Source organism: Thamnophis sirtalis, unplaced genomic scaffold (assembly GCF_051295495.1).
Source record: "Thamnophis sirtalis isolate CommonGarterSnake01/CBP01778 unplaced genomic scaffold, rThaSir2_p1.2 scaffold_5, whole genome shotgun sequence".
Lineage (NCBI taxonomy): Eukaryota > Metazoa > Chordata > Lepidosauria > Squamata > Natricidae > Thamnophis > Thamnophis sirtalis.
In genome coordinates, this window is record NW_028261385.1 from 68,681,406 (window position 1) to 68,698,287 (window position 16,882).

General features: G+C 33.9%; 1 protein-coding gene across 2 annotated transcripts in view; it reads right to left on the minus strand.

The window, feature by feature from the left end:
- Positions 1–16,882, minus strand: part of LOC106553532 (proprotein convertase subtilisin/kexin type 5) — a 145,430-nt gene that overhangs the window by 56,758 nt on the left and 71,790 nt on the right. For both annotated transcript variants that reach the window (XM_087715979.1, XM_087715980.1), the window contains exons 5-6: positions 13,162–13,238; positions 3,981–4,069 (exon numbers count right to left, since the gene is read on the minus strand). In XM_087715979.1, the coding sequence (XP_087572105.1) occupies positions 3,981–4,069; positions 13,162–13,238 (166 nt within the window). The remainder of the gene's footprint in view (positions 1–3,980; positions 4,070–13,161; positions 13,239–16,882) is intronic.

Genomic DNA, 16,882 nt, shown 5'->3' on the forward strand with positions numbered 1-16,882 from the left:
AGCTCAACACAATTACATGCCTTTGGGAATGTGTGACACGCAAACAAAGTGGCTAAATAAAACAAAAGAAATATATGCTGAACAAGACTAGCATGATTCTTCATGATAAATCAGCAGTTTGAGTCAAACGTTGTTCACTTCTCAAGCTCTACAGGAGGACTGACCCCAAATACCTGGAAAAAGGACCTGTTGTTCCTCCCAGAACTGGAGCCAAAGTGCTAGGTACAGCCATTTTAATCTATAAAATCCTGTCAGAGGTTTTGTGTTGGAGGTATTAAATTGACACATAATAGTACCAGTACTGACTAATGTTTTATTTTTGCAAGTGATGTAGCCACTTGCAAGCACAAGTTAAGAACAAAATGTATGATTGCTGTCACCAATTTTTTTGGAAAAATTTAATTAAGCTATTTATAATTTGGAAATATTATTTCAATTAATTTCTAATCTAAAATACATTTTCATTCGAAAATGACATATAATTCTATCTCAGATCTAGATGACAACAGTGATTAATATGATTATGCTCTCTGATGCCCAACAAATGTGGGCATTTCAGAAGGAAAAAAATATTTTAAAAGCATAATAAGAGACACAAACAAAAGAATTAAAAAGGCATAGATGACAAGAACTGTACAAGATGACAAGAACTAAAAAGGAGCAAACCCATACAATCCAAGCAGATTGGGCAAAGCAATGTAATTTCTATTATTTAATTAGAAATAATAGTTTCAAAGCGCATGCTCAGTGAATTGGTTGTCAGACCAGTTGAATCACATCACTGATCTAATGCTTTATATTAGAATAAAATAGGTAAAAATAAAAAGAACCACCAGCATTTAAGATACAACTTCGGTTAATTTAAGGAGCCTCCATAACTAATTATCTAAACTGGGATTGAGAACTTAAAATCCATTAGGCTGCATAAAATCAACAAGGTGTGTTGTTATGATCCCTGAACATTCAGAGATTGTACCACTTATAGGCAATTTTAAAAATATTTCCCCCCTAAAAGACTAAAGAAGATGAATTAAATTCCACTAAGATTAACTCTTTGTTTTATTTTTTAAAGCATCCCAGTTCATAAGAAACATAGGGAATCTGATCACATTTTGGTGATCTGAATGCATCACTAATGTGCCATTTACAACTTTAAGATAATCCCCACAAATTCCCTACTTCTGATCTAAAATTAGATGGAAGAGGGGGTGCAAGTACCACAATCTGGCCTCACCTTTTCTGGCAGCCAAACTAAGGTTAATAGGGCTTCACAAGAACCCCCAGTTCTGTCAGGTTAGTGCTTAACTAATGCATTGCAGTGCTTAAGGCAGGAGTGTCCAAACTTGGGAACTTTAAGACTTGTGGACATCAACTCCCAGAAGTCTTAAAGTTCACAAGTTTGGACACCCCTGGCTTAAGGTATTGGTCAGGACTTGAAAGTCTGAAATTCAATCTTTGAAAGCTTACTGAATGATAATGGCCCAGTCACTACATTTTAATAACACAGATCTTTTCTTCTGGGGAAAGATTGAAGATGGAATGCTAGATATAAGTTACTGCACTATTGGAAAAAAGGCAGAATACAAATCTAATAATGAAATGTACAAAATACTAAGAGCTTCAGTAAGGCATTTTTCTCTTTTTTTCTTTAAAGTATTATCATGCTTAATATACTATGGTTGAACTAATCCTATCCATAAAATTGCATATTTTGCTCAACCTTTTGTACTTTGAAATGCCTTTTTCATCTGATATTTGGAGAATGACATCAAAAGAAAAATCTGAATTTTCCTAAAGCTGTGATTATTTTACTTTTAAGGAAACCAATTGCAATGTCTCATCTAAATTTATACATTTCACTGTTCTTTGAAAAAGTTCTGTGATGTTGTTTGAATAAATGGATATTTGTCTAGTTTGAATGCAAACTGTTTACCCAGTTTAGATGACAAAAGAAGCCAAAATGAATCATAAATATCTATATACACAATAGCAATGGGAATAAATAATATTATGTATTACATATGTATTGATTGTATGTCATCATGTCCAAATGACTACAAAGATACATCTAATAACATTAATGCCTTCATCTATTGTTCAAGTTAAAAAGTTCACATATTAATAATTAATAAAACTTATTCCACATGGTTAGAAAATAAGCATTCAAAATCATTCTCTTCTCTGTCTCCGTCTGTCTCTGTCTCTCTCTCTCCACTGTTTGTATTAGCAGGTTTATATGGGCAATAATATCATCATGTACATCTTGCTTTATTTTCCTTAGGTAGATTTGGCAGATTGATTTGGCTCATACTAGTTCTGAATCATAAATCGATTCCAATAAAATAATAGAAAAACAAAGAAGAAAATAAATTAATTTAGAGTTTTTATTCTATTTTTACATATGTATATTGGTTTCTAGCCTGATACCTTAACAAATATACAAACTGGCTCTTAGGATAGCTGATGCTGAAATATTTAGCCCACAAATAAAGTAAAAAAGAATCAATTTTTCTGGACTTCTCTAGTATTCACTACTTTTTAATGAATAGAAAGGACATGCAACCTGAAGCACATTTAAATGTATATATGGTGTGTGATCCATAATCAGTATATATATTGGTACTAAGATAAAAATTCACATTTTATATACCTCCCCCCTCACCCCTTCTGTTCAGTTGTATATGATTATCAAAGGCTACCTAGAAAAGTCCCTGCAATTTTCTTGGCAAGATTGCCTAAGTAACTGTCCATTGCCTCCTTCCTAAGGCTGAGAGAAAGTGACTAGCCCAAGGTCACCCAGCTGGCTTTGTGCCTAAGACAGGACTAGAACTCACCATTTCCCATGTCGATTAAGTTTGTCATCCGGATAGAATTGTCTGGAAGTTGAGTCATGGAAAGTCAAAAACTCAACTCATAAAAAGAAAGTGAAGGAAAGGGTAGGGCAGGACAGGGCAGGGCAGGGCAGAGCAGGGCAGGGCAGGGCAGGGCAGGGCAGGGCAGGGCAGGGCAGGGCAGAGCAGAGCAGAGCAGAGCAGAGCAGAGCAGAGAAGTCTAGTTGTGATGACTCAACTTCCAGTCAACGTCTCCCAGTTTCTACTATTATGCCTTAATCGCTATATTAAGTTCCAAAATGTGTATGTTCTGATGCAAATGTTCATTCTTACATTTGTTGCACATGTAAAATGATATCAACTTTTGACAGCTTCCTTCCATAGGTATGTAAAATTTAATACAGACTACAATAAAGCTTATTGCTGTGAAATGTTATTAAGACTGTGTGAGGTAGGTGAGATTTGCCTTGAAGTGACACTTCGTTTTCAAAGGCAATGCATTTTATATTGTTTAGGAAAAGAATGAACTCAATTTGCTTCAGGTCAACAAGCACCATTTGGTCTGAACTTTTAGTAAATCAAACAGTTATTTTGAGGGGGAGGAGGATTCCTTTTAGCACATGAAAATTAGAAGAGGCTTTTATACATGCAGAGAAGATATCAGCTATTTTAAATGCCAGAGAAAACTGCAGAGAAGTCTTCAAAGTAGAGTGAATCACTTTATTATTGGAAGAGACCATATTATTTAATGAACTTTCTTATGAACTTTTGTTGAAGCCATTCATCCCCTCAAAGATTTACAAAGTACTAAAAGTTGTAGAAGGGAGATAAAAGTAACATAGCATAGATAGTAATTTTACTAGCTATAGTAATTGCTTCATTATTACTGCAGTAAAGTAATAGTGAAGGTATTTTTTTTCTCAAAGAATGTATGCCATCATAAAAATAAGGCTTATCAGTCATGCTTAAGCATCTTTAAGTTATAGTTAAATGCAAAAATAACACATAAAAGAATAAATTTAACACTATAACTGTACATACATTTACCAGGGATATCTGCCTTGCTTACTGAACAAAGTGACTTCCTTTGACTTATGTACTGCTTTATTAATTTTTAAGTATTATTTTTTAAATAATAATTACACTTACCTCCAATTCTGGCATTAAATGCAATTCCTACTATACAATGTGAGTTATTTGCTGTAGCTGCCACTTCTCCAGCACAACGGGTTCCATGTCTAGGAAGAAAAGGAAATATTTTAAATTAGGTGACATTATTGCAAACAGAAGTATTTTTTAAAAAATATTTTAACAAGTCAAATATGAGCAACCTAAATTTACTTCAGAAAAATTACTTGCACTGTGGAGATGAAATAGTTGATTAGGTAAAGCAATGATTCAGTTTGCCTCACTGGAACAATTCTGGTGGCTTCCATCTTGGCCTCTTCAGACCAGTGCTACAACTTCCAATTTCCGAAAGGTGCTTTTTCAAAAGGAAACTGGACTTTGTTTTTCCTTGAATACCATTCACTTCACACCCAAGAAGCTTCTTAACTTCAAGGAAAAACAAAGAATGTTGCTTCTTGAAAAAGCATCTTTGGGACAACCATGATCTGGATGACTGAGAGTCTCCATAGACAAATAACTTCCAATGCATTCCAGTGGTAGGTTGGGCATAGTTTGGAAGCACTCATTGAAGACTCATTGAAGAAGGTTCCTCTCACTTTTTTTGATAGTGTGAACTCTGCAGGAAAAAGCTGGGTTTGGGCTCTGAAAAGGTGAGATATAGTCATTTTACTTTGCTCTTAGAATAAGAGTTTCTCAAGAACTTCTTTAGAAAAAAGTCTTTCTTTCTCCAGGAATCAAGACTAGACTAATGGTCAGGCATATTAATGCCAAATAAGACAACTGAACAGTATTGATTTATAGTAAAGCATCTTTATATATAACCAGAATTTATATATGACAATAGTTTAATCCATAAATGTCTGCTTAAATGTAGCAGAAACACAACATAAGAATTGGGAACATAACACTGGGAATTGATGAGGTAAAGAACCATTATCAAGCAATTTAAGAAATTGCTTTTATGCAGTTCAGGTGGTAATTAAAGCTCATAGATAATCTGTAAAAATGCTTTAGTTTATGATATAAGGCTGTGCAATAGTTTTAATATCTTTTTGTTGCACATGAACAAAATTCTGGTGGCTGGAAAGAAATCAAGGGCCATATCTTATTGACTACGTGATCTACTTCAGTTTTAATATTTTTTATAAAGCTAGTCTTCGTACAAGAAAAACACCCAGGAACTTAGAACTACACAGAGACATAATGAACTGGACAGGTTGGCCCAGGTATTATTGGCTGGCAACATTATAACAATATAATTATCTAGTAACTATCTGCTGCAGGTATATAATTCTTCTTTGAACTTTTAATAAATAAAAACCGGAGAATCGTATCTGCCATTTTTGCTCTCTTTGGTGGTGGATTTTGGATAAAACCTTGAATACTATGTACGGTAGTATTTTTCTTTGTCTTAAAATGTATTTTAGTTCATCGCATTTATTTTGCTTATTTACTCCCCCCTTTTATTTATTAGCATAAACATAAATGGAAGAAATAGCAGATGTATATTGAAATGTAATGATGACATTTAAAAAAACAGATCTGAAAAAGATAGGGAGTATACAAGATTTGCACACTTCCTCATTAAATCAGTTATATCCATTTTGTAGCTATGCCTCATCACCAGTTAAAATGGATGTAATATAGAATTATACATCCATTATTAATGTATCCAAATAGTAAACAAAATCACTTTTTCTATATGAAAAATATGTAGAAACAATCAATACAATCTTTTTGTAGTAATAAAACTTTGTCCATTTCAAATGTGCATAATCAAAACTTTGAGCCTGCACAGTGAAATATACACACTTCAATAAAACAAGCTGAGGAACTCAAAGGCTATCAAAAGGCTATTTAAATGGATATTTAAAAGGATATTCAAACTTTACAAAGTAATTACCGATAATCCTTTTGCTTGTTTATATGTTGTAGGAATTTAGAAGAAATCACAGTATACCATAGACTACCAATAAACTAATTCTTGAAGTATTGGGAAAAGACATTATCTATGTTTTTTTAAAGAATTGTAATTATCAAGAAAGTTATAATTTATATAATAACAATATAAAATCAAATCTGTCAGATGTGTTCCGCCATAAATCTGAACATAGTAATAACATTCTCAATAGAGATTTCTAATCTGTTTTCAATGTACATATACAAACACGCAAACACTTATAACAATTTCCTCACAGGATATTATTGTTGTTTCAATGCTGCTCACTATATTCTATCCCTCATATTATTTTCCTGAGATTTACATTGAATATCTCTTTCTTCTTCCACAATCTTTCCTCAATTGCAGTTCTACAGCTCTTGATATCTGACACTCCACTGTCTTTTGAAAGTTAAAAAAATACAAAACAAAATACAGCTTTATTCAATTTCTCTATGTCCCTGAAATTTGCTAGTGAGTTTAAGCCTCTTCAATATAGGAAACCTCAGGTGAGAAATCAGAAAGGAAAATGAAGAGTAAAAATGAATGTAATGATGAAAGATTAGATTGTAGAGGCAAGAATTTCCTATTAGATAAACCAAAAAACTAGTGATTTTGTTGGCAATATAAATAAAGCTCATAATAATGTGATCAACTTAGTCAATAGCAAAGATCAATATTTTCTTATGCTGATGTGATTATTTTTCAAGTTCTTTCTGCAATGAGGATATTCCCACATTATACACTAAACAAGACACTAAAATGTGATGCTTTTTATACTGTGAAAGTTAAAGAATGCTGGCAAAACGAAGTCACAAATGTTCGTGTTATTAGCCATTTACCCCATGTACGTCAGCAATGTTTGTGCAGCTGTGTTGAAAGAATTTCAGGGGATTATATGTTATTTTCTTCTGTCTTCTCTGCTCATCTACTGATCCACCTGCTGCTTTGGATGATAACTTCCTTGGAAGTAGCAACAGCTCACAATAAAAAGAATAAGATTTTATTTACAGTTTATGAAAAATATGCTACCATAGCTTTTAAGAATATAGTAATAAAGTTATTTCAAACAAGATTGAAATGAAAAAAGTGGGCATGTATGTTGAAAGAAGAAGTGTTGCTTATGATGAACAAATAAAGACTTTTTATAATTAGATACTAATATTTTAAAGTTTCTAAATATTCATTTCCCTATTTTGAATTCAGCATTCATGCTGAATCCTGGTTACATTTTCTTTGCTAAATAGAAAAAGGAAGAGATAAAATGTTTTATTTACAAATAGACTGTAAATAGACTGACCAAGTCTAGTTAAGGGAACCAGAAAAATGTACACATTTCTCTAAAATTGCACAATGAATAAACAGACATAGCAAACTGTTGTTTTTAACTCTCTACACATACTTTTCCACATTCAGTAGTAATAAAGCAATCTTAGCTTCCTGTAAGACATGTTGTGAAGCAGTTAAGTACACATTAAAGTCCACTGTCGTTAATGACAAAATAAAGAGTGTAGAGCAATAGAAAGCTTCAGATGATGCTTCCACACAGCTGATTTTTGTTGTTGTTATTTAATAGGCAAGAATAATGTAACAACCGCTAAGTGAATTAAAGGCTTTGTGTGAATTACAGTTCCAATTCTTTGCAGTAAGAAATCCAACTAAATAGCATGCATATAATCTTTCCCAATGCTTTTTCAAAAGAGGTGGGGGGGGGGCGAAATCACGTATTGCAGTCATCTGTATCAGTGAAAAGAGATATTTCTCATCTCTGGCACTGACCCTGATATTTTATAAAATAAGCTGAAGATATTTTGTTACCCTGTTGCAAGAGTATGCAAGAGTAAATAGGAGAAATGCCTTTTTTCAAAATTCTGAAATTCTAATTTATTGAGAAGCTTAATAGTGCTATAAAACTTTGATTCAGGATATCTTGTGCTGTATCACTTATATGGTGTGCATATATTTCACATCTTGTTACAGATTCCATTTGTTCTTCTAATAGAGTTTTAGAGTTTTAATGGCTGTTATGTTGGGTGAAAAATGAATTGATTCACATTAAGGGAATAGATTCAATCTATCTCGATTAAAGGAATGCATTATATTAAATGGTATTTTTAATTTAAAAAAAGCCTAAGAATCAACTGTGAGTTCTCAGATATACAGAATGCAAGAGAATGTAATATATGTAGCTCATGATTGAACTGTTAAGGGCTTGGTGTTCTGTGAGCTTGATTGAATTCCATACACTGAATGGTCAGGATAGAATTTGGAATAAATAAATGGAAATCAGATTCATTGGTAAAATTAAATGATTTATAAAGTGAATATATGCATTTTTCCCCAACTATCATTGAAATATTAATATTGAAATAATAAAACAATATGTGAGCTTAAGTATGAATGAAAATTTCCTTGCTGTAAAAGAAGATATATTAAGAAGATATATTAATGTAATAATATAGGGAAGAAGATATATTAATGTAATAATATAGGAAAGAAGATATATTAATGTAATACTAACACCAAGTAACCACATCTTTTTTTCTCATGAAAATATAAGAAATAAATTGAATCTATTTCTGATAGTTAAATGTATATTCTGTCATCTTGGAACTTAATTTTAACTCTGGTCAAATAAATTCATTTTATCTTTCTTCCATTTACTTTAATACCGTTAAGTTGATTTCAAAGTTAATTCCACAAGTTGATTTCTTGTCCTTTTTATCTTTGTCTCCCTTCAGGAACAACTTGAAGAAACTATTCTTGTAGAAGGTCTTAAATTGATGAAGTAAAGCATGGTTATTGTGTCCCATGCTTGCATTAAGGGTCCACTGATTATTATTGATGCTGCTGGATATTTATATAAACAAGTGAAGATAAAAATTTATATATGTACTTAAGTAAGCATACTTTTTAAAAGGGAGAATATAAACATTAAAAGCAAAATTTCAACTTGGTTGGATGAAAGCAAAGAGGCTTCGTGTCATGGCTTCAAAGAAGGCAGTGCAACACATTTAAATTACAAAGCTGAACAAAGCTGACACAATACCATCCTCAAGTCTCCTTCCTGCATTAGTTGGGTTGGCCGAAACTGACTTGACCCATCCATCTCAACTTCTGATGCAGCCTGGAGGAAAAGGATATAACAATTCTGATAGATAACAAAAGGTTGGTCTTTTGATGGTGCTGACCAGCCTGGAAGATTCCAGGTTAAAAAGAAGATTACATTATCATTTGAGGGCAGTTATGTAGCTTGATTTTGATTTTGGCAAGCCAATGATGTAAGATAGTTGTGCTGGACTGAAAAATCAATGGCAAGCAACCAGGCCTCTTCTAGGGGTTGGCTTGTCTCATGCAAATTCTGTAACTGCTTTTGGGCATCTTGCTCTGAGAAAATGAAATAATCACAGTCCAATCGAGTGTGAATTACAGGGACTCCAATCAATAACACTGGGCACAAGGTTTTGCTCTACATGATTGAATTGGCAAAAAGTCTGTCTCCTGATCCCTGCTTAGTAGTTACAGATATAATTGGATATCTCACTGTGTAAGAAAACTTCTCATCAGCTATAATGGTGATCTGGGTTGGTCCTCCAGGATTGCTTACTGACTCATAAGGATGATCTAGGGAGCTTTAGTATGGAGGACGCTATCCAGCTGTTCCATTCTCCACTGAGAGAGTAAGCAATTTTCTATCAGCAATTGGAGAAACAAGGTCTAACAGTGACTGTGCTGTAACCATCATAACCAGTAGAGTTGTCCTCAAATTTTAAAACTTATGTAGTATATTATCTTGTTCATCCCTTGGTAGAGAATAAAAAGCACCAATGAAGGCAGGTTCAGCTGGGTGTGAAGAGTTTTCATCTAGTAAATGTAACTGACTCCAACAGCTTCGCTTTGTCAAATCTGGAGGTGGTGCAGCAGGAGCCTTGGAGACATCTGGGAATGACTTAAAGTGTTTTTTTTTTGACATAGCTGATATAGAGTCAAATAAAAGTTTGATCTTTTCATCACAAAGTCTCAACAAAAGATTCAAAAAAGCAAACAAAGCTAGATAGGCTCTCATCTTAAATAACATCAGTGGGGTGGTAGGTTGTTTCAAAGGTAGAAGAATCCAGAGCCTTTTTATGACATTTCGGTGCATTCAACAGCATATAGATCTATTAGCTGTATTGGCAATTAAGAAGTTATCCTAGAGAAATTACTATTGTTCTCCTGAAATTAGCAACTGATTATTATAACTATGCCCCCCCCCAAATGCTGAGTGTGATCTGTTATGTCTGTAATAAATGATTTTAATGAGAAAAAAAACTTCTGCAGCATCTGAAGGAGCTTTAATATGTGTGAAGAGCATCCCTTTTGTCTTATCATGAGTGACAGATTAGAACAAGTATTTGGATATTGTAGCATGTGTCAGATTGTTTTACTTTTTCTTTAATTGCTTTCTCTTTGACAATACATTTGACCAGGATAGGAAGACTAGGTGGATCAGATGCATCAGTCTTGATAGGCATAAAAAGTCCAGTTTCATGCTTTTGAATATATGTATCACCTTTTACCACGTCCACTTAGTATTTTATGTTGAGAGCTACTCAAATATCAAAATCATAATTTGCACCATGAACAGCATGTTTTCCCATTAACTAACTAACAAACTTTCTTTCTTTCTTTCTTTCTTTCTTTCTTTCTTTCTTTCTTTCTTTCTTTCTCTTTCTCTCCCTTTTCTTTCTTTCTTTCTCTCTCTCTTTCCTTCCGTCCTTCCTTTTTTTCTTTTGTCTTTAAGCTTATTTTCAATTCCCCTGAAGCTAGTATAATTAGTTGCAATGGTGACACACAATGAAAGCCAACGAAGGACCCGACTCTTATTTAGTAGTTCATCCCTGACAGATAAGGAGAGCTCTGACAGCTTTTGCTTTTTCAGTTCTGTTTGAAGATCCTATTCTAATGAATTACATTTGTTTAAAGGAGCATTTGATTTACTTATTGATCCTTTTTGTGTTCTTCTGTCTTTTGGTTGTTTCTTCTTCTATATCTGTTAAATCCATGCCTATATTATCAGATAGGCTTGTAAGTAATTTTTGAGCTTATTGTTTCCAAACAGCCTTAATGTCTTCTATAGACAAATAGTACTGCTCCGTTGTATCCATGGGTCTCTCTTCCCCTCCAATTGTAATCCTTAGTTTTCTCTGGTTTCCTTTGATCAACCCCCAAAGTCCCTTGTTATGTTTATCTCCTGATTAGCAAAACTTTCCCTAAGGGGGATTTCTTATAGTTAATTTCAAATTTTTCACATAGTCTTTTACAAAATTTTAAGCATTTCATAAAATATTATTTCAAGTGCATCTAGCCCTTTTATTTAGTCTTTAACCTTCAAAGTCACCATTCCAGTGCTCCTCTTGTTTTCCAAAATATATATTTTTTAATGCTTAAACTTATACAAACTTTTTTCATCCAGGATAAAAAGAAATTATTCCTGCATGATGAAACTTGTCCTTCAGAAGGTTCCTAATAATCAATAAATCAATAACAAGCAAATTCCTAAGTAGGTAAGAGATAAAGCAGCTGAGCACAGGATCTGTTTTGAAAGTGCTGAACCATGACTTAGGCAAGTTAATTTTCAAATGGCTTCCAGAGTTCTCAAACCTTTCAGAGATTGCTATTTTGTGATCACTGTGTAGGCAAATTCTGTATGGAGGAAATTTGTTGGTGGTCCTAGTCCTCTCCTCCATATGGGGAGAACTTCAAGGAAGTTGATTAGTTCACCAGCAATTCTTATTGCAGTGGTCATCCATCATTGCTTTCCTAGAAGCCAACATGTGTTCATTATCAAAATAAGTTGTGGTTGGGATATTTCAAGAATAAAGAAATATTTCTGATGCTGATGTCTTGCAACAGGCAGATAAAACTTGCTAGAAATCATACTAAATACTAATCTTACAGAAATAGATATAGAATGTGGTCATTTTCTAAACATGGTTCCAGTCATTATAAATTACCTGCATGTAGGCATGGAACTTATGTTCCACCTTTTGTCCAAAATAGCACAAATTGTGTTTCCTCTTCCTACTTTATCCATAAAAGAACTTGTGAATTAGGTTGGGGAGAGAGTGAAGGAAACCTAAATGTGAATTTCCTCATTGCCAGTTCAACAGTATTTTTAGAAGTTTTCATTCATCACAACAGAAAACTGATACAATTTGTTGCTCAATATTACAATGAGAAAGAATGATTAGTCTACTATTTAAGTCATGTCTATCTCCACGTAAATTAAGTTAGCTAAACTGAGATAATACAACACAAAAATACACATATTGGTCATCCATCAATATTTTGATGATTTATGATCCAACTCCCAAATTTTATGACATAAGCTTATATTCATATATGAAGCAGCTACATCAGCACAAAATCCTAAATGATAATATTATTCTGGCTCTTCAGAACTGTCATCATGATAAGATTATTTGCAGTAGGTTTTATTGCTTCATTTTTGAACAACAATTCTGGCAAAAGCCTGATAAACCAACCATCTTTTTGCATGTGAATATATAAATATGTACAAAAACAGGAGGGAAATATTCATCCTAACAAAAAGTAACAACTGACCCTTCAGAAAGTAATACAGATTCTCATCTCAGCCTATATGAAGCAGTTTAGTGAAAGAATCTATTAAAAATGTTAAGATCAGAGTTCTATTTCTGCGATAGTTTTCATTCTACCTGTTTAGCTGATAACCCACCAATCCAAATGCTGTCACCATTTATTTGTTTGACAACTTTTCTATTCCTACAATGGCAGGCATACTTCATAACAGGAATATTACAAACCTTTTGAAAAGTAATTATTTGTGACTGGTGGAAAAGTGGCAACCATACAGAGAAGCAGTAAGATGCAATTTTTATAATCCTATTTTCTCTCTATAACTCACTATGCAAATCTGCTCAGAAAGGTCCCTGATTTTTCAGAATAAATTTAATGGGAAGATGTAAATGTTCTTCTACCCGTGGAGGTTCTACCATTGGATAATCTTTAAAATCATTAGCAAAAATTAAAAAAAATATTGCCAGGGGAGTTATGCTGAAAATAAATATTTTAATGTTTTCATCTTTAAGTTATTTAACATCTTCTCAGGCAATTCATTCTGTAGATTAAGTATATCATTCTAAAAATAAAGTATATATAACTTAATTTACCCATAAGCACATTTTAATTTAAAACCAACAGACTTAACATCTACCTTCTGTAACTATACAATGGACTTACTTGTTTTCATTGCTGGCATCATACCGAGGCATGGGGTCAATATCATTACCATTGACATCAAAACTGGCGTCTGGATCCTGTAACCAACAGTGAAGTAAGATGGAAAGAGAAGGGACAGCAGAACCTCATTAATTAGCTATTAATTCATCTAAATTCATAAACCTCAGCAGGTTTTTACAGGCATGTAATTAGGTTAACTAAGATTCCTGTGGTTTTGTATGGGATGCTTGACCAAAACTAACAGTTTAATTGTATTTAGGATATAGAATTGTTCTTAAAGCATGGATCTTATGAGAGCTAGATGAGAACAAATTCATAATCTGAGGACTGCGAGACTGAAGGTATGTCATACATTAATATAGAATCTATTTTTAATAATTACATTTTAAGTTATATTGTGTATAACTTGCTTGTGGTATATTGCACTCCCAGAAATTTCAAAAAAAGATGGCCAAGGATAATAGATGCTGAGATCATTAGAAGCATTTTAGAAGCATTCTAGAAGCATTCTAGAAGCATTCTAGAAGCATTCTAGAAGCATTCTAGAAGCATTAGACTTCGTTTTTAAATCATTAGAAAGACTGTAGGTTGACTGTAGTTACCGACAATATATGTTTTAGAGGGAATCTCATTTCGTAATACAAACATATTTATTCCTCTTCCCTACCCATTCACCCTGGTCAAATTTCCAAGTGTTTTGCTCCTAGAAGCAAAAGTGGAACAAGCTCAGAATTTTGCACTTATTTCACCCTTCACGAGGTCCTTACAGTTTACTTTTGCTTCCTTGGTGCTAATGGTAGCCCCAAAGAGGATTTTTCCAGTTTTTGCCTTGCAGGATCAATCTTTTCTGCAAAAAGCTGCTAAGCTACATTTCTTACAGAAAGCTGCTAAGCTTACACCAAGACAACTATCTAGTCCCTTCTCACCTCATCGACCAACTCACACTGTGGGAAGGCTGTTGGGATGGTACCTCACATTTCCTTCTCTGATTATGCTTCCCCCCTCCTTTTTGGAATATAGGAACTTTTTTGTATCACAGCTTTATTCCCCCAAAACCCAAGTCAAGGAAGGTATACAAAGAGGGGCACACTTTGCTCCTCTTCCCAGCTGTTTTGTTTTGTTGTCAGGGAAGAGATGAAAAAGAACCCAAAGAGAGGTACCTATCTGAGATACCCATAACTACCAATCTAGTAATGAGGTAATGTTTAGTCCTGGCAGCCTCATTGTAACTTCATCTCCACCCCTTTTGGGATAAACAAATGGGCAAGCTGCAGCCATTGTTTTTGCTTTCTTCAGCAGCTACAATGTAAGACTGTAGAATAAATCAATGGTGGCAATCTCAACTCTCTCTCTGCCGGACAGTCCTTCTTTAGTTCTATAAAGAAGCACAACTAAACCTTTAGATGGTAATTCTAGGTAGTCCAACTTTTCCACCTTCCATCTTGTCCCTAGTGCCCTTTGCTAGGTGGGCTGAGAGAAGTAGATCAAGGGAGATTCTTCATGTTTGTGATCCATGACTATCTGCTCATCCCCTCTGTAGAAAGTCATACATGTTTGGAAGGAAAAGTTATGAATGAAGTGCTGGGGACAAGTGAGTGCATGCCAGCTTTTGGCTGCAGCATGGCATGGTTGATAAATAGCAATAGCAATAGCAGTTAGACTTATATACCACTTCATAGGGCTTTCAGCCCCCTCTAAGCAGTTTACAGAGTCAGCATATATTGCCCCCACAATCTGGGTCCTCATTTTACCCACCTCGGAAGGATGGAAGGCTGAGTCAACCCTGAGCCAGTGAGATTTGAACCGCCGAGCTGCAGAACTAGCAGTCATCTGAAGTGGCTGCAGTACTGCACCCTAACCACTGCATATTCAGGCTACAGAGAATAAGATGTCGGAGGGCTGCATAATGCCCATTTGTTGCAACTCCTGTACTTAGCAATTATTTCTGATTTATGAAAAATAATTGTCTTAATTAAAATAATTTTCATGTGATTCTAAGTTTCTTCATATAAATCATTTTCAACACATATTTATTTCCAACCTGGATTACCTTCATTCTGGGTAAAAGACCTAGCTATTTAAGTGACTCTAAGAGAACATCACTTGCCTAAAGGAAATATCTCCATGTGTTGATAAAGGATTTGCAAACACAACTTCAATTATAAGCCTATTTTGAAAATGATACTAAACATACATCAATTACTCTTTTTCATATCTTTAAGGGGTGTAATAGGTGTAAAATGTGATTTTATTTTCTCCACTTTTCCTGTAGAAAACAGCTGTTTTTTAGTCCAAATGATACAGATAAATGAGAGGGCAATTTGTATGCATGTGCAGTTCAGGCCTGATTTGACTTGTATTGACGATCTGAGATTCAAGGGGAACATGATTTGATTTGAGTTTGTGACTCAATAGTTGAAGGCAAACCAATTCAATTCAAAAGTTTGAAATTCAATTTTTACAAATGTCATGGGTTATAATGAGAAAGCATCAAAATGTCTGTAAGTGAAATCTTACAACTGGCCAGATTAAAAATTCTGAGAGATGAGAATGTGAATAAAGCACAAAGCACTGTCATTTCAAAAGCGTTCCAATACATACAGTATAATAAGATGATGCAATTCAGTGATTAGGAAAGAGAAGAAGACAGTTAGCTGCAAAGCGGCTGGAATTCAATTACAGTGGGGATGAGTGCAAGTTGGGAGACTTTAAAAAAAAGGTTTAGGAATAGATCATCATGTAGAATATCTATGTGAGCACTAAGGGATGGAAACAACTTGATGACAGATAATGTCAAATGTCAGAAAGGCTATCATATCATTCAGCATGGAAACAAAGTTGCAATATTGTCTATTGTTTATAACAGTTCATAACTAGAAGAAATGCCATTGGATATGTAGCAAGTTTTGACAGTATTTCATAGCCATTTGGTTTGCTTGGTTGTTTCAAAGGACAACCCTGTTTCAATTCACAAATTTGTTTTGATTTGGTTTGACAGATGCTTGATCAAACTGAGGCACTCCTTTGAAAATCTGTGCACACATACTTTAAAAAAAATCACTTACATTATGACAATATCATTTTTTTTAGTTCAAATAATTCTGGATATAATAAAAACTACAATGATGATGTCATGTGCATTTTGATGTCTTTTCAAAAATGATGAAAATTAGGTCATGATGCACATCCACTTTATCTTCCCTGGAAATCCTTGATACTGGGTGAAATTGAAAACATTTTTCTGCTGATAGATCATATCCTGTCTCCTCTCCCTTTGCTATCTTTTTCATGCTCTCATATTCTATGCTAGAATGTGAATGGATTGTGTAAAACAGAAGTTAAGGGTATGCAGTGGGTAAACCATGAGAAATAATATTTTTCCTAAATATTGTCAGAATATTCAGTTTAAAGTGAATTTATCTTTATCAGCTTAATTTATCTTTCAATATCCCCCTTCCATCTTTTTAAAAATAAGTAGCAGAAAAGAGAGAGGGGAATATAACAGCTTTTAAATTAATCAGTAAAAATCCTGAGTTGTACTGAACCAATGCAGCAAATGTCCTGCTCTAAGTTAAAAATAATTTTCATGAACTGCTTACAAAATAAGTTGTTCTTTTTCATCTTGCTTTTTGTAGGATGACAGGCTTAGAATGACACTGAAGAATGCTCAGTGACTTGGCTTGTTGAGAGACTGTGGTCTGTTATGTATGATCATTGGATC